Here is a 19502-nt window from a genome sequence, read left to right on the forward strand (position 1 = left end):
TAGAGGCAGACAAACAGTTAAGTACTTAAACTAGGGATAGTGAACAGTGGGGAAGGAGGGTGGACGGACAGGAGAGATACTTGAGAGGCTAAACTGAGTCAAGGGTGAAGCCTTTCTAGATTTCTGGTTGGATCACCAGATCGAGGGGTTGTAATTAGCCTCAAGCGGGAGCAGAAGAGGCTGGACGTGCTTTGCTTATATGGTTTTAAGTGCCTGTGAGGCAGCCCAAATAGGGATGCCCAGGGAGTGGTTGGATGTGCACCCCCCTTGCCTTCAACTCTGAAACAGTGTGCCCCAATGACAACACTGGCAGTAATTGCTGCCATTTTCCCTTCTGTTTCTTCTATAGAATGTGTCAATTCTAGCTCCTGTCCTGTTTTCATACGTGACTTTATTTCATATATCACTTTAGATTTCTTTGCACCTCAGTTATCTCGGTGCTGTGCGTATCTTAGGAAATCTTCTAGGAAAAAAAAAATCAGGAAAAGAGATACGATCTCATCATAATCTGACTCAAGAGGCCATTTTACTTTAATAGCTTGCATTTTTTTTTTTTTCGTTACGCGGGCCTCTCACTGTTGTGGCCTCTCCCGTTGCGGAGCACAGGCTCCGGACGCACAGGCTCAGCGGCCATGGCTCACGGGCCCAGCCGCTCCGCGGCATGTGGGATCTTCCCGGCCCGGGGCACGAATCTGTGTCCCCTGCATCGGCAGGTGGACTCTCAACCACTGCGCCACCAGGGAAGCCCAATAGCTTGCATTTTTAAAAGCTATAACCTTAAGATTTAAGACCAAGATACAAATTCTAAATTGCACTTCTTACTGGGAACTAGTGCTGACTGCTCCCTGAAGTTCAATCCACTTTTTTAGAAAGAATTTATTAACTTTGGCCAGAGACCCATGAATGTACCACTTCTCCCAGACTACTCAATTTTGGACAGTGACATCATCTACAGACTTCTGTTTTTTAAACATTTCATATATTAAGGGAAATGTTAGAGATAACTGTGTCTGAAATGCAAGCAATGTTAAGAGGTTGAACAGGAAGGACATAACTAATGAGAGGCTAGGAAATGAGATAATCTCTTTTAGAGAATCATCTGATATTGAGGAAACAAGGAATTTACAAAGGAGGGGATACAATGAAATTAACCAACGAGTGGAGCCATCCTTTGGGATCAGTAACCTTTAGACCTGGACCTAACAACAAAGCTGTGGTAGATGAACGGATAGAGCTGATCTACCCAGGAGTTTGTTTCCTCTAAAAACAGGTTTTTTTTTTCTTTTCCAGACTCAGAAGGCTATATCTTAAATTAAGAAGTGAAAGAATCAAGGTTGGAATAAAGAGTTATTCGTGTATAAATGTTGGAAACTACCTACTTTTACTTTAATAGTTGAAGGCCAAGGCACAAAAGGCCCTACATAACCAAATGTCTGCATTTTTTATTACCTTTAAATTATACCTCAATAAAAAAAAACATGAAAAAAATGTCAGAAAAGGAGAAAAAAAGGGTACATTATTTAATCTTGTGGCTAAATAAACTGAAATAATTTATATCTATTGTCCTTAACAGGGTCAAAAGCAGGAAACAATAAGCAAAGCTTATTTAAAAAAAAAAAAAGCTTCTGAGCTGCCTAAACAGACTACATTTCCCTTGGACCATTAAAGGGACTTCCACCTCAATAAGTGACGCCACCCTACACCTTGAATCCCATTAATAAAAATGCAGAGAATTCTTGGAGTAATAAACAAGGGTGGTTGTTTTTCTCTCTTATTTTTTCCATTATTTTGCAAATAATCTATAAAATAGTTTAACTCTTTCACCAATATTAAAGTCATGCATACTTATCCCAGCAATCAAAGATTTAGCTCTTTGGGTTTAGGCGTTTCATGGTGGGAGGAAAGAGTACTAGATCCATTTATTTAAAATCCAGGCTGAAAAACAAACAAGAAGTCCTTGTCCATCTGAAGATCTTAATATATTTATTTGAAAACCAAGTTGTGTGAAAGAGAACACTAAATAGTCATATACCATCTCTTCAACCAAAGACTTGGACACAAGGTCCGCACAGAGGCAATGATACATGCATTGAATAGCAGGTCTCAGCATGAACTTCCTCACAGGCGTTTCCAATATGAGCTTGGACAATCTTCTTCAGGTGAGTAATAAAATCCTGGGGAAGCGGGGAGAGAGAGAAGCTAGGGTTATTCTTTATTTTAAAAACATTGAAAAAACCCAAAACAAACTACTAGATGTTGAAGTCTAAAACTAGCCTATAGACTTCCCTGGTGGTCCAGTGGTTAAGACTCCACGCTTTCACTGCATGGGTAATGGGTTCAATCCCTGGTTGGAGAACTAGAATCCCACATGTTGCACAGTGTGGCAAAAAAAGAAAAAACAAAAAAACACGCAAAATAAAAAACCAAAACAACAAACAAACAAAACCAAAATAGCCCCTAACTCTGCTGATGCAGTCCTAATACGACAGTTCGTGCTAAGACAGACTATAGTTTCCAAATTCTCATTTGACTGGATATTTTACCCTTTTAAAAACTAACAAGGGGAACTTCCCTGGTGGTCCAGTGGGTAAGACTCCACGCTCCCAATGCAGGGGGCCAGGGTTCGATCCCTGGTCGGGGACTAGATCCTGCATGCATACTGCAACTAAGAGTCCGCATGCTGCAACTAAGAAGTCCGCATGCTGCAACTAAAAGATCCTGCATGCTGCAACTAAAATCTGCGTGCTGCAACTAAAATCCCGCGTGCCGCAACTAAGACCTGGCGCAGACTAAATAACTAAATACAAAAGTAAATAGATAAATAAATAAATATGAAAAAAAACCTAACAAGAATCTAATTTCCAACTGAAAACTTCTAAGCCATTTTGTAGTTAGCTGTCTTGAAAGACTTAATCAGGGGGTTTTCAGTAAGGTATTGTGAAAGGCTGAAGAGGGCTAATGTGAGTTCAGTTCTGCACCCAGACTGAGAGCTCAGGGTATTAATATTGTCATGTGCTGGTTGGGTAAAGCTTAGGAAACCATCAAGAGCTGGAAGACAATTTTCAAAGGCAGGAAGGCAAGTTATAAATCTCCAAATTGTGTCTTGGAGGCTTGAATATATTTTTCTACTAATAGCAGGGTTTCTGCCTTAACATTTATCTGAGATTTCTATAAAAGCTTTCATTAATTGCTTACTTAGTGTGTAACACTCACAGCGTTAGATTTGCAACTTGACATTTCAAATGTATTTTTCTTTTGTCCTAATGTAATAAATGGTACTGATCTTACTTTCTTTAAAGAGTAGAATAAATTCATATTTGTTTGACAACGTACTTGTAGTAGGGTGGAATTAGAGAACCTTGATTATACAGTTTATATGTATCTTCAGATACGTGATGACCATTCAAAAAAAATTGGAGGAAACAGAATGACAATTTCGTGAAATTGCAATCTTTTTGCATCTAAAAACCCCCTTCAACATTGTTAGGACATTAGCATAATAATAATCTTTTTCAACTGGACAAAGCTTTGTGTTACAGTCTAACTGACCCCAAAGTACCTATAAGCACTATGGCTTATACATATTAGATGTTCAATAGCTTCTCAAATAAATGAATGGTAAGGCTTTTAGTGCCAAAAGTATTGCCAAAGGAAAGGGAGAGAGAGAAGAATCAGTGAGGAATTTAGACCTGTGCTACTCAAAGTGTGATCTACGGACCAGTGCCCGTCCACAAACTATAACTGATCCACAACAAGGAGCTTACATCAAAATGGAAATCACCTCCGTCACTGAGCTGTCAGTTCAGCTGACTTTTTTGGGGTTAGTGGGTAGCAAGGCTTTTTTGATGAGAGAAGCATTGAGTTACATTCTGGAGCAAGCTCCCTACTTCGTCATGGACCTATGAAATCAGTTTGCAGTCCAGCCACTTTGAATAGCACTGGTAGAACACTAGAGGGTAGAGAGTCAAAGAAGGAAAAAGGAATTGGTATATTCCATATTCATGAAGAGGTCAAAGAAGGGTAAATTTTAATACTGTTTAGGTAAACAGGGATTAAGTACAAAAGGGAAAAAGTGAGACCATGTCTCTGTATAAAACATTTGTGAAGAACTGACTAAGAGATTTCCCTTGATACACAATTTTGTTCCACACACACCTCTGGTCCTTAGTCATCAATATACTCAAATGGTTCTGGGGGTTCTGGCTCTTGCTCCTCTTCCTCAATTTTCGGGCCATGGGCTGCCACAGGTTCCACCAGCTCTTCAATGTCTTCACTGGTATCCTTCAGAATGATGATGCCTCCAATGGACAGCTATTAAACAGAGCAAGGAATGAAGAAGCACAAGCTCCACTCATATTTCCAGAATGCTCCAGAATCTTGAGTGCATATTTGTTAAATGGTACCTCAAGGCTACTAGAATGATTTGGAAATAAAGAACTGGGATGGAACTACCTTTCCTTGATGACAGTCAGGAAACCTGGGCATTTGTGCCTGTGTGATGCTACACTAGTGACTTAACTAAACTGTTCAAACGTAAGAAGGGGCTAATAAAATCTTCCTGATCTATTCCTTCAGGTTAGTCTGAGGGCTGAATGAGGACATCATTGCCAATGTGCATAAGAAAGGATAAAGATAACTGTAATCTATAGGAGTACCTGCAAACTTAACCCAGTGGCTCTGGATGGTAGAACATGTGGTGTTGCTGTTTGGATGATGCATCCCAATTTAAGAAGTATTTCTCAGTACTGCACTAGCCTCAGTCGGACTGCAGGGAGAATGTTTACTATCCAAAGACGGTATTCTAATGCCTTGTTACTCAGTGTGTGGTCCTGTACCAGTAGCATCCTCATTACCTCAGAGCTTGTTAGAAATGCAGAGAACTTAGTCCCGCTTTAGATCTCTGAATTTGTATTTTAAGAAGATCCTCAGGTGATTTATATGCATGTTAAAGTTTGAGACGCACACTAGTCTAACAGATACTTTATCATTTGTGAGAAAGCCATCATTTTGGACACAAGAGACAACCTAGAAATGAAAAGCCAATTTTTCTCCAGCAATTTCAGAATGATAGAGCAATATAAGTATCACAAATATCTGAGTGTTTTTCACTATAATCTACAAATCCTTGTGATGCGAGACAGTGAAAAACTAGACTAGAAACAAAAGGGAAGTAGAGTATAGAAGCAATTCTATTAAGCCCTCTCCCAAACATATTAGCAAAAGGTAAATTCAAAAATCAAACTGTCTGCCCTTCTCTGGTGTGCTAATCTTATTCTATTTGCTTGCCTGTGTCAAAGGAAATGGAAAGCTGCTCTCTGTAATTAAATCAGTCAACAGTGAAGGGAACATCTGGCAAAAACATATTTCTACCAAAGCACATTACTGGGAAGGAAAAAAAGCCCAAGCATGTTAGGAAAATGATTCATATATGTATAAGCATCTCTGCAGTTCAACCTAATCTAATTTTTACTCATCAGAACTCTGCTCTGCCACGCTATAAAACTGGTGTGCCTTCATGAATTTCTAAACTATTTCCCTTCTCTCAATACATACATATTCATACACATTAATCTATAATCCTTTCACTTAAAAAGCTTGCTTTCCTTGAAGAAAAGCCATTTTATGAATGGACCCTTCCTTTAATACCAATATTCATCCAAGAACAGAGTAACATGGCCACTATCCTAATACTCCATGGTCTAAAAGTTTATTTGAACATTCTAAAGGACCAAATGGAGATCAATCTTTTACTCAACAGAAAATACCCATGTTCACCAAAGGACTTCCTGCATTTTGGAAATACATGGCTCCAGATTACAATGGAACTATTTCATGCTTAACTGGAATGCTCCAGCCCAAATCCTGCAATATAATCAACATATGGGAAGAGCTTTTTATAGCTACATGGTTTAGATTTATTAATGCCTTATATGTTAGAGAGAAAGTTCACACTCTCTAAGCAGAGAATAAGATATATGACATTCTGTTTTCTGAGAAGGCTAGTGACAATGGAAGACAGAGGCAATGGGGCACTTCGGCTGCCAAATGTTCCACACTCTCTATAAGACATCTTTTAAGATGGACAGGAAACAGAGTAGGAATGCCACCCATTTTCAAAACTAAAGCTGCTGGGACTTCCCTGGTGGTCCAGTGGTTAAGAATCTGCCTTCCAACGCAGGGGACGCGGGTCTGATCCCTGGTCGGGGAACTAAGATCCCACGTGCTGTGGGGCAACTAAGCCCATGCACCGCACCTATTGAGTCCACGTGCTACAAACTACAGAACCCATGCACTCTGGAGCCCACATGCCACAACTACAGAGCCCATGCGCCGCAACTAGAGAGAAGCCCACACACTACAATGAAGAGCCTGTGTGCTCTGGAGCCCGCGCACCACAACTAGAGAACAGCCCGTAAGCCACAACAAAAGATCCCGCGTGCCACAAAGAAGATCCCATATGCCACAACCAAGACACAACGTAGCCAAAAAATAAAAAATGAAATAAATAAATATTAAAAAAAAAATACAACCCTAAAGCTGCCTCTTTCAAATGCAATGTCTGAGGAAGGATCTGATGACCCTGCCATTGAGGGTTCTGGAGGGAATGAGTCAGGGGGCACCTCTTTCTTCACTGCATACACACAGAGGCAGTCTTTCCTTCCTTTTTTAAAAAATTGAGATATAATTCACATAACATAAATGATCTCTTTTAAAGTATACAATTCAGTGATTTTTTTTTTAGGATACTCACAAAATTGTGCAGCCACCTCCACTATCTAATTCAAGAACACATTCATCAACGTAAAAGAAACTCTGCATCTGCCAGCCGTCATTCTCCATCCCCCACTCCCAGCTCCTACAACCGCTAAAGCAACTTCTGTCTGTATGGATTTGTCTATTCTGGACATCTCAAATAAACAGAACCATACATTATGTGGCCTTCTGCGTCTGGCTTTTTTCACTTAGGATAAGGTTTTTAAGTTTCAAACACGGTGGAGTATATATCAGTATGTCATTTCTTTCAGCTGAATAATATTGCATTGTGCATATCACATTTTGTTTATCCATCCACCACTTGATGGACATTTAAGTTGTTTCTACCTTTTGGCTATTATGTATAAAGCTGATATAAACATTAGTGTACAAGTGTTTGTGTGGACATTCACTTGGGCATATACTAAGGAGTGGAATTGCTGGGTCATGTAAGTCTGTATTTAACTTTTCGAGGAACTGCCAAACTGGTTTCCATACAGGCTGCAACACTTTACATTCCTACCAGTACTATATGCGGCTTCCAATTTCTCCATATCCTTGCTAACTTTAACCTACAAATCTATTGTCTTTTTTTTTTTTTTTTTTTTTTTTGCGGTACGCGGGCCTCTCACTGCTGTGGCCTCTCCTTGTTGTGGAGCACAGGCTCCGGACGCGCAGGCTCCGCGGCATGCGGGATCCTCCCGGACCGGGGCACGAACCCGCATCCCCCGCATCGGCAGGCAGACTCTCAAACACTGTGCCACCAGGGAAGCCCCTATTGTCTTTTTGATTATAGCCATCCTAGGGTATTATGAAGTATCTCCTTGTGGTTCTGATTTCCATTTCCCTAATGATGAATGATGTTGAGCATCTTTTCATGTGCTTTTGGCCATTTGTAAATCTTCTTTGGAGAAATGTCTATTCAAATCCTTTGCCCATTTAAAATATACATTTTTTTAAAAATCATTGAGTTTTAAGAGTTTTAAAAAATGTATTTGGGTATAAGTCTCTTATCAGGTATGTGATTTGAAAATATTTTCTATTCTCTGGGGTTTTTTCCCACTTTCTTGATAGTGTCTTTCGTAACACAAAAGTTTTTAACTTGATTAAGTCCAATTTATCTTTTTTTTGCGGTTGCTTCTGCTTTAGATGTCACATATGAGAAAACACTGCCTAATCCAAGATCATAAAGATTTACAGATAGGGTTTATATAGTGTTAGCTCTTATATTTAAGTCTTTGATCCATTTTCAATTAATTTTTATATATGCTGTAAGGTAGGGATCCAATTTAATTCTTTTGCATATGGATAGCCAGTTGTCTTAAGCACCATGTCTTGAAAATACTATTCTTTCCCCATTGAAGAAAACCAATCGACCATAAAATGGATCAAAGACCTAAACGTAAGACCGGATACTATAAAACTTCTAGAGGAAAAAAAAAAAAAAAAAAATTAAAAAAAAAAAAAAAACTTCTAGAGGAAAACACAGGCAGAACACTCTTCGACAGAAATCGCAGCAAATTTTTTTTTAAGATCCATTTCCTAGAGTAATGGAAACAAAAGCAAAAATACACAAATGGGACCTAATTAAACTTAAAAGCTTTTGCACAGCAAAGGAAACTATAAAACAAAAAGATAGCATACAAAATAAGAGAAAATATTTGCAAATGATGTGACTGACAAGGGATTAATTTCTAAAATAAACAGCTTATACAGCTCAATATCAAAAAAACAAACAATCCACTCAAAACATGGGCAGAAGACCTAAATAGACATTTCTCCAAAGAAGACATACAGATGGCCAACAGGCACATGAAAAGATGCTCAGCATCACTAACTATTAGAGAAATGTAAATCAAAACTACAATGAGCTATCACCTCACACAGGTGAGAATGGCCATCATCAAAAAAAACTACAAATAATACATGCTGGAGAGAGTGTGGAGAAAAGGGAACCCTCCTACACTGTTGGTGGGAATATAAATTGGTGCAGCCACTATGGAGAACACTATGGAGGCTCCTTAAAAAACTAAAAACAGAGTTACTATATAATCCTGTAATCCCACTCCTGGGCATGTATCTGGAAAAGACAAAAACTAATTCAGAAAGATATATGCACCCCAATGCTCACAGCAGCACTATTTACAATAGCCAAGACATGGAAGCAACCTAAATGCCCACTGACAGATGAATGGATAAAGATGTGGTATATATATGTGTACACACACACACACACACACACACACACACACACACACACACACACAGGAATATTACTCAGCCATAAAAAAGAATGAAATAATGCCATCTGCAGCAACATGGATGGACCAAGAGATTATCGTATACTCAGTGAAGAAAGTCAGATAGACAAAGACAAATATAATATCATATCACTTATCTGTGGAATCTAAAAAAACGGTACAAATTTATTTACAAAACAGAAGTATACTCAGATAATACTGTAGAAAGCAAACTTACGGTTACCAAAGGGGAAAGGTGTGGGGGGGGGGATAAATTAAGGGGAAAGGGTGTCGGGGGGGGATAAATTAGGAGTTTGGGATTAACAGATACACACTACTATATATAAAAGAGATAAACAACAAGGACCTACTGTATAGCACAGGGAACTACATCCAACATCTTATAATAACCTATAATGGAAAAGAATCTGAAAAAGAGTAGATATATACATAAATGTATAACTGAATCACTTTGCTGTATGTATACCTGAAACTAATACAACATTGTAAATCAACTATACTTCAATTAAAAAAAAATTCATATTGACCATAAATTTTTGGACTCTCAATTTAAAGTCATTTATCTGGATGTCTATCCTTATGCCAATACCAGTTTTGATTACTGTAGCTTTGTAGTAAGTTTTGAAATTGGGAAGTGTGATTCTTCCAACTCTGCTCTTCTTTCTCAAGATTGTTTTGGCTATTCTGGGTCCCCTGTATTTCCATATGAATTTTAGGATCAGTTTGTATATTTCTGCAAAATAAAGTTACCTGGGATTTTGATAAGGACTGTGTTGAATCTATAGATCAAATTGGGGAGTACTGCCATCTTGAGTAATACTAAATTTTCCAATTTGTGAACATTAATTATTGGCTCTGTAGTTTTTTTCCTTGTAATGTCTTTGCCTGGTTTTACTACAGAGTAATATTGGCCACACAGAATAAGTTTGGCAGTGTTTCCTCCTCTTGTATTTTTTAAGAGCAGTTTGTAAAGGATTGGTGCTATTTTTTCTTTAAACATTTGATGGAATTAACCAGTGAAGCCATCTGGCCCTGGGCTTTTCTTTATAGCTTCCTGATTATTAATTCAATCTCTTTACTTGTTATATATCTATTCAGATTTACTATTTCTTCTTGAGTCAGTTGTAGTAGTTTGTGTCTTTCTAGGACTTTGTCAATTTCATCTAAATTACCTAATTTGTTGACATATAGTTATTCACAGTATACTCTCATAATCCTTTTATTTCTGTAAGGTTGGTAGTAATGTGTAAGGCTGGTAGTAATGTCTCCTCTTTGTTTCCTGATTTTAGTAATTTGAGTCTTTCCCCTTTTTTTGATTAAACAGATAGAAATTTATTTGCCCTATATAGTAAGAATCATAACAATATCCAACTTTAGTATACACATACTGTGTGCCAGACATGGTTCTGTATGGCTCACGTATGTGCCAAACATACCTATATGTTGTGTCCCCTCCCCCAATTCATATGTTGAAATCCTACCCCACCCCCACAAAGTGTAATGGTATGAGAAGTTGGGTCTTTAGGATGCAATTAGGTCATGAAGGCAAAGCCCTCAGGAATGAAATTCATGCCCTTATAAGAAGAAACATGAAGAGAGTTTGCTTTGTCTTTCTCTGCTATGTGAGGATACAATGAGAAGAGGGCTGTCTATAAGCTAGGATGATGGCCTTTACCAAGAACTTGCTCATGCTGGCACCCTGTTCTTGGACTTCTAGTCTCAGAACTGTGAGAAAGAAAGATTTGTTGTTTAAGCCACCCAGTCTTAAACAGTAGGTGGCAATTTGCTATAGCAGCCAGAACAGACTAAGACATATTTTAATGCAAATTACATTTTTATACAGTGTGTACACATCAACACCAATTTATGATTGCACTGTACAGTTGTCTTTTAAATCAGATAAGAGGAAAAAAGACCAGGGAGTGGGTGGTGAGCTGGCCACCCTGGGGACAGGGTGAGAGCAGACTCGGGCCACAGGGTGGGGTCCCTCTGGTCTAGAGTTCTGTGACCACATTTTCTGAACTCCAACTCATCTGATAAAGAATTTTTCTGGATCCCTTCATAATCTTAAGAATTACTGAAGACCACAAATAACAAATATTGGCAAGGATGTGGAGAAAAGGGAACCCTTGTGCACTGTTGGTGGGAATGTAAACTGGTTCAGCCACTATGGACAACAGTATGGAGGTTCCTGAAAAAACTAAAACTAGAACTACCAGATGATCTAGCAATTCTACTCCTGGGTATGTATCTGAAGAAAACGAACATTAATTTGAAAAGATATATGCACTGCAATATTCACAGCAACATTGTTTACAATAGCCAAGATATGGAAGCAATGTAAGCGTCCATAAACAGGTGAATGAATAAAAAAGAATAAATGGAATACTACTCAGCCATAAAAAAGAATGAAATTGTGCCATTTGCAACAACACGGATGGAATTGGAGGGTATTATGCTCAGTGAAATAAGTCAACGAACTAGCAGAAAGAGAAACTAAGAAAACAATCCCGTTTACAATTGCAACAAAAAGAATAAAATATCTAGGAGTAAGTTTAATCAAGGAGGAGAAAAACCTATATACTGATAACTGAATAAGACATTGTTGAACAAAACTGAAAATACAAAGAAATGGAAAGACATTTCATGCTCATAAATTAGAAAAATTAACAATATTAAAATGTCCATATACCTAAAGCAATCTATAGGTTCAATGCAATCCCTATCACAATCTCAATGACATTTATTTTACGGAAATAGAACCAAAAAAATCCTAAATTTTAAAATGTAAATACAGAAGACCTGGAATAGCCAAAGAAATCCTGAGAAAAAAGAACCAAGCTGGAGGTGTCACACTCCCTGATTTCAAATTATACTACAAAGCTGTAGTAATCAAAGCAGCATGGTATCGGCAGAAAAATAGACACAACAGACACACAGATCAATGGAACAGAACTGAACATTCAGAAATAAACCCACATATACAGACAACTAATTTACGACAAAGGAGCCAAGAGCATACAGTAGAGAAAGTAAAGTCTCTTCAATAAACCGTGTTGTGAAAACCGGACAGCCAAATGCAAAAGAATGAAACCAGACCACTTTCTTACAGCATACACAAAAATTAACTCAAAATGTATTAAAGACTTGAATGTAAGACCTGAAACCGTAAGACTCCTAGAAGAAAACACAGGCAGTATGCTTTCTGACATTGCTTTTAGCAGTATCTGTCTGGATATGTTTCCTCAGACAAGGGAAACAAAAGTGAAAATGAACAAATGGGACTACTTCAAACCAAAAGTTTCTCCACAGCAAAGGAAACCATCAATGAAAAGAAAACCTACCAAATGGGAGAAGATATTTGCAAATCATATATCCATCATACAAGAGGTTCATATCCAAAATATATAAAGAAATTTACAACTGACCAATAAAAAAACAAATGACTAAATTTAAAAAACGCAAAGGAGTTGAATAGATATTTTTCCAAAGAAGATACAGGTGGCCAACAGGCACATGAAAAGATGTTCAACATTGCTAATTATTAAGTAAATGCAAATCAATCAAAACCACAAGATATTACCTCATACCCATTAGAACAGCTATTATCAAAAAGGCAAAAAATAACAAGGGTTGGAGAGGATGTGGAGAAAAGGAAACCCTGGTACACTGTTGGTCGAAATGTAAATGGATGTAGCCATTGTGGAAAACAGTATGCAGATTCCTCAAAGAATGATCCAGCTATTCCACTTCTGGGAATATGAAAACACTAATTTGAAAAGATATATGTACCCCTCTGTTCATAGCAGCATTATTTATAACAGCCAAGATATGGACACAACCTAAGTGCCCATCGATAGAAGAATGGATAAAAAAGATGTGACACACACACACACACACACACACACACACACAATGGAATACTTACTACTCAGCCATAAAAAAAGGATGAAACCTTGCCATCTGCAATAACATGGATACACCTTGAGGGTATTATGCTAAGTGAAATAAGTTAGATGGAGAAAGACAAATACCATGATTTCACTCATATATGGACTAAAACAAAAATATTAATGAACAAGCAAAACAAAACAAAGCAAAAAAAAAAACATAGAGAAAACAGTAACTTCTTGGGGGGTGCGGGAGGGTGAAATGGAGAAAGGGGGGTCAATTGTATGGTGATGGATGGAAACTAGAGTTTTGGTGGTGAGCATACTGCTGTGTATACAGAAGGTGAATTATAATGTGGTATACACAAAACTTACATTTGTTATAAACCAATGTTACCTCAGTTAAAAAAAAGAAGAAAAGAATCCTTCTTTGTCTTTCAACAGTGTGATTATGATGTGTCTAGGTGTGGATCTCTTTATCTTACTTGGATTCACTGAGCATCCTGGATATGTAGATCAATGTTATTCATAAAATTATGGAAGTTTTCAGTCATTATTTCTTCAAATATTCTTCTATAATTTTCTCTCTCTTTTTGGGACTCCCATTAGCCCATTTCTGTGTATGTTGGTATGCTTGGCTTTTAACAGGTCTGTTCATTTTTTCTTCACCCTTTTTTTGTTGTTCCTCAAATGACCTATTTTCAAGTTTGCTCAAGTCTTCCTGAATCAGCTGTTGAGCTCCTCTAGCAAATTTTTCATTTCAGTTATTGTATTTTTCAAATCCAGAATGTCTATTTGATTATTTTTTACAATTTCTATCTCTTTACTGATATTCATGATTTGTTAAGATAACATTCTTATACTTTCCTTTAGTTCTATAGACATAGTTCCTTTAGTTCTTTGAACATATTTTAGTTGATTTAGTCTGCCTATTATGTACAACACCTAGGCTTCCTCAGAGAGAGTTTTATTTATTGCTTTTTTCCTGTGTATGAGTCATGTTTTATTGCTTTGTATATCTTATAATTTTCTGTTGAAAACTGGACACTTAAATAATACAATGTGGCAACTCTGGAAATCAGATTCTCACCTCTCCCCAGGGTTTGCTGTTGTCTGTTTTGTGACTTTTCTATAAAGTGTTTTCTGTTGTGTGTGATCACTGAAGTCTTCTCTCAGTTACCTGATTGGACAGCTAATGACTAGCCAGGGAGTTCCTTAAACACGTGGAACAATAAGTCTCTGAGTCTTTGCTGAGGGGCTATGTGTGTGATTGGGGCACACCTTCAATAGTCAGCCAGGCACAGACAGAAGAAATCTTTTCGCTGGTAAATGAACAACTGTTACAGCTTCCTCGGATTTATTTTGAGCAAAGGCTTAACAATCATTTAAGTTCCAGCTGAGGAAAACCAGTCTCCTCATATGGCCTCATGACACTGAGCATATACTTTGCTCTCTTTAGTTCTTCATAATTGTCAAAATCACTAGGTGTTTTGTGTGCTTAAAGTACTCACTAGTTGTGTACTAATATACCTGTTCCAGCATGAGCAGTTTTGAAAGGATGCTGTTAGAATATATTCTCCAGAAACATGTCACTTTAGCGAGCTGGGTTGCAGATTAGATAGCGACTACATTTAATGTGTCCATTAGTGGTTCTATTAATTCATTCATTCGACACTACAGACCAAGCAGTATTAGGTCCTAGTAATGCAAAATTAATAGGAGATGGGAGAAAACCTGCAAGCTATTCCGTCTTTCCCGGCCTGACTGCCTGCTGCCCACAGATGGCTGATGATTTGTCACCACCACCAAGTAATATTCACTGACTGAGGATTTACCATGTTCCACATGTTGTTTTAAGTGTTTCACATATAACAACCTATTTAATCTTTACAATATTCCTAGGCGGTAGGTAGTATCACCATCCCAATTATTAGATGAGGAAACTGAAAGACGAAGCAATCAAATGACTTGTCTCAGTTACACAGCTAAGAAACAGCAGATCTGCAATATAAACTCAGTTCCGCCCAATTCTAGCTCTTCCACTAAATATCTTCCATCCTCTGCGCTTGTCTCCTCTAGCTGATAATCTAGTCAGGTAAGAGCTTGACTCACAATTGTGGTTAAGAGTTGTCACCACCATCAGGGACCACCTTCAAGCTGATGAGAATGGGTTTACTTTTCTATAAGGATCTAGAAATCTTGTCTATGACATTTGAGACAGGTCCAGGATTTGAATGTATTAAATATGTCTACTAATGGTTCTCTAGTTTTCGAGATACAAGAACCTAGAAAATAAAGACATTATCATGGCTCAAGTTTCTGATCAGCATTCGTTTCTAACATGAAACATTCTGCCCTAGAATAAATTAAATGGCGTGAAGATCCTTTTCTAATTGTAAAATAGAACACTCTAAGTGCTTATGTATTAAATGTATTACCTTGTTCAATCACATTCCTATGAGTTAAGGATGATAATTCTTATTTTATAGTAGTGAAAACTGAGGAAGAGAGGATTAGTACTTGGCTTAAGGTCTCATAGGCTGAGAGTGGTAGAATCAGGATTCAAACTCAGGATGTCTGGCTCCAGAGTCTGTAGTCCAAATCACTATGCTGTATTAGAAACTTCCATGATGTAAGCCTTTGGTAGATGAAGGATGTTTGCAGGGTCACACAAAGAAAAGTCTCCCCAAATCTATATGGAATGCAAGGGAATGTCCTCTTTTGCTAAGAGATTTATTAGTACTACAGAGCTTTTCCCAATACTTTGGAGATTTATCCTTCTCTATAAAGATCCCATTGCCCTACAGATTAACATCCTACTGGTATATAGTTAAGGGCCATTGGTGACTTACTGGTTTGAAAGGCTGGTATCTGCAGGTCTCTGGCATGCTTAGGACCTTAAGCTGGGCAGGCATAACTCGGGCTGGGTTATCCAATAACTGGAAGTTTGGCTCAGGTTCTTTTTTCTTCTCTTTTTCTTCCTTTTTCTCTGCCTCATCCTACGGGGGAAAAAATAGCCCCATAAAGGTTCACTTCTGTTCTACATCACTGAATAATGTTTAATAAATTTACTGAGCAACTATTGGGTGCAAAAGGTAGTTAGGATTAGACATAACGGAAGTAGAAGTAAAGTGATACCAGACTCAGACAAGAGAGATGGTAACTCTGCTTGGGGGTGAGAATGATACTTAACTTAGTTGTAAAGAGTGAGAAGGTTTTTCTATCATCAGAGATATTCAAAAATAAATGATGTTCCCTTTGCCTGAAAGGGCTTTTCTCTCTACCACCATCATCTCACTGTCTAATGAAAATCCTACTCTGCCCTTCAAAACTCATTTTAGTTGTCATTTCCTCCAAGAACTCATTTTTGATTTGTACCCTTCTATTCTTCCCATGAATGGGTATAATTTCTAAAGTCTCTTCCAATTAAAATTTTGAGTCTCCATGCTTGGAACAGGATAATTATTTAAAGGAAGCCAAGAGCAAGGTATAACAATGTTCAACTAAGGAAGAATCTGGACCATGACAGAGAAAGCTACATCAACCCATATGACCACCAAGTTATACCTACCACTTCCATTTTCTCCTCTTCCTTTTTTTCCTTTTCTTTTTCCTTCTTTTTAGCCTTGGCAGTTATAGATAACACAGCAGTGGAAACCTAGAGGAGTGAACAGGGTAAATCATTTTAATCCCTTACTTACATGCAAATGTACAAGCCCAATGAGAATTCAGTTCTACAGTACTATTCTGTTTCCTGGTAGTAAGTATCATAAAGAACAAAATAATCTGGGAATATAAAGATAACTTACTGTTACAGTCATCAGGTAAATCTTTAGTTCCTAGAGGCCTGTGTCCAATATAACTCTAATTTTTTCTGATCTGTAGTATACCTTGGATGTGAATTTGCTATGATAAGTTTCTAAGATAGAGATTTGGGTGCCACATCCTTTTTTACTTCATAGGGAAAGCACTGGAAAACAAAAATTTTCTCCAAACCTGGTCGTAAAGATCTCTCACTGGACTAGATGCCCTACAATGGTAATCCACAGTGGGTGAGTCGTTAACCTAGAATTATCCTCCTTGATGGGTCTCATTGAAATCAAAGGTGAAACAGGTACTTCGAAAGGCTGGGCAGTAATGGTGTAAAGCTGCCTTTGTTTTAGACTCAAAAGGGAGGGGGCCCTGAAACACAGCTGATGAACAAGATACTGTTGTCAAAGGATACCATCACCTACCACCTGCAAATTTGGTCAGTTATATAATTATCCCTACTTAACTATAACATTTACAGCAAATAGTCAACTGGCTAATATGGAACATTTTCTTGAGGGAAAAAATCATTTTCCTAAACCTCAAGTGTCATAAAGGGTAATTTTACTGAGAAAACTACAGGGGCAAGCACAGCTCTCAATTTCACCATACTTTAACTTCACACGTATCAATGAGTGTCTTCATGCTTGTGGGGAGGAGTATAAATTGGTTATATCCATTTTGAAAAGAAATTTAGTTGACACTTATAAAAATAAATAATGTGCATTACTTTTGATCAAGCAATTCCATATCTAAGATCCTAACCTATAGATATACTTGTACAAGTGCACAAATATACACGTATAAAAACTCTATTCCAGTCCCATTTGTAACAGTGACAAATCAGAAATAACCTTAAATGTCTATCAGATAAAGAACTGGTAAGACAATGATATATACATAAAGGGATTGCTCTGCAGCTTTGGAAAAAGAGATCAATACACATTGAAAGTTTTTTTAAAAAACTGTTAAAGTGAAAACAATAAGATGCAGAACAGCACACAGAATAATTCGATTTGTGGTATAAAAAGTATAGCTATGTGCAGAAAAAACATTTGGAGGGATTCACAAATTGTGATTCCTGCAACATGGGACTTGGATGACCAGGAGAGAAAAGGGCTTTCACTTTCTATTCCTGTGTAACGTTCGATTTTACTATGAGAAGTATTACTTTAAAAATACCTACTTTAAAACATAACAATATTTAAAACAAACCCAAGTAAAACACTAAGCAGCTCCTATATAGGTACAAATGGTGCCCAAAGTAGCAAAAAACCTACCTTTTCCTTTTCTTTTTCTTTTGGTACTTCCAGAGGGGCAGGATATGCAAATGTTGATGGTTTACAGTTTGATTTATATTGAACTTTCGGCATCTGAAGAAATAAGAGAATTCCCCCCCTCTATTAAAATAATCAAAATCAAGATTTAAGTATTCTATGCTCTTAACAAGCATACAGATGCCAAGGGGTGCCAGAAGTTTCAATCCTGGCTAAATTACACAGTTATTCAATTATGTTACCACTCCTCCCTTAAAGGCGTCTCTCTTCTTTCACTGAATTAGTTTTGAGGTGCTTTACAGAACTACTGTGGTTCCCTATACTTTCTTCAAGCTCTGTGCCTTTAAACAGGCATCCCTTTCATTTTTACTGACCACACATCCTGCTTCAGAGCGTTAAGTCCCACTCACAGTGTGAGCGTCAGATCAACTGTTACCTTCTTTGTAAAGTGTCATCTGATTATCTAACCTGCATTCCTAACTTCCATGTCCCTTCCTTGTACCACAGTAACAACCTATACACGTCCATATACAGTTTCTACACCATATAATCACAACTTACAAGAGTCTAGCATGAGCCTAATGGAAAAGTCGGCTTTGCATTACTTATTGACCAGGTTTAAAGTTCTCTAGTCTGAATTTTTCTCTATTTACCCAAGAGAATGGTAATGAGCATCACATTTACTAGCACAAGCAATCTTGTCTTTTCCATCCCACTTTCACTGTAAGGAATGGAAACAGAGATCATAAAATTGTGTGCCAGAGGGAGAAGTGCCTAAAGATTACACAGTATGTTTAACCACAATGTTAAATGTTAGGGATTGGGAAAACAAAAGATTCTTGCTCTGAGAGATAAAACTGCTCGATATTTACAAATGTGAGTAGTTTAATACTGAAACACTTAGAGGATACTTAATTGGCTATACAGTTATACTGAAAAAAATCAATTCAATGAAATACTCAATCTTTACCAGCCATTTTTTGGCCTAAAATTTTTCCACTCTGAAAACTTAACAGAATGTTTTAACAATGGCGATGACCAAATGTAAGAGTTATTTAAAGATCAAAAAGCCTCTGAGAGGATGCAAGACCAAGAAAGTGATTCATCAGGCCATAGGACTGAGAAAAAAGACATAAGCAAAAATCTCATTTTAAAAAAAAAAAAAAAGGATAGTGTGATGACAGGGAATGTATCACCTTAAGTCTTTGACTTAAGTGACTAGTTTTCTGTCAGTGTCCCTGGCTCCTCACTGCTGGTCTTGCTTTCTGCCACTACCAAACGGACATCCTCCTATCTTGTTTTCCCTTTAGCAACAATCCTCTCTTCCATCAAATGCTCTAGCATCACAGAACACTGAAACATACCCCTGTCTCAAACCTTCCTTCCTTAATAAGATTTAGTTTAGGTCTTCCTCGCCCAGATTATTGCAATAGCATTGTAACAAATTTCCACTGATATCAGAATGTTTCTAAAATGCAAATCTCATTTATCTGCATGAAATCCTACAACAG

At 37.5% G+C, this 19502-nt stretch overlaps 1 protein-coding gene across 2 annotated transcripts in view; it reads right to left on the bottom strand.

Annotated features, from left to right (window-relative positions):
- Positions 1–1957: 1957 nt before the first annotated feature.
- Positions 1958–19502, bottom strand: part of PSMD1 (proteasome 26S subunit, non-ATPase 1) — a 105681-nt gene continuing 88136 nt past the window's right edge. For both annotated transcript variants that reach the window (XM_060151879.1, XM_060151880.1), the window contains 5 exons: positions 17995–18087; positions 16476–16562; positions 15757–15903; positions 4156–4311; positions 1958–2174 (listed from right to left, as the gene is read on the bottom strand). In XM_060151879.1, the coding sequence (XP_060007862.1) occupies positions 4165–4311; positions 15757–15903; positions 16476–16562; positions 17995–18087 (474 nt within the window). In that variant the 3' untranslated portion in view covers positions 1958–2174; positions 4156–4164. The remainder of the gene's footprint in view (positions 2175–4155; positions 4312–15756; positions 15904–16475; positions 16563–17994; positions 18088–19502) is intronic.

This window comes from Lagenorhynchus albirostris, chromosome 6 (genome assembly GCF_949774975.1).
Source record: "Lagenorhynchus albirostris chromosome 6, mLagAlb1.1, whole genome shotgun sequence".
NCBI lineage: Eukaryota > Metazoa > Chordata > Mammalia > Artiodactyla > Delphinidae > Lagenorhynchus > Lagenorhynchus albirostris.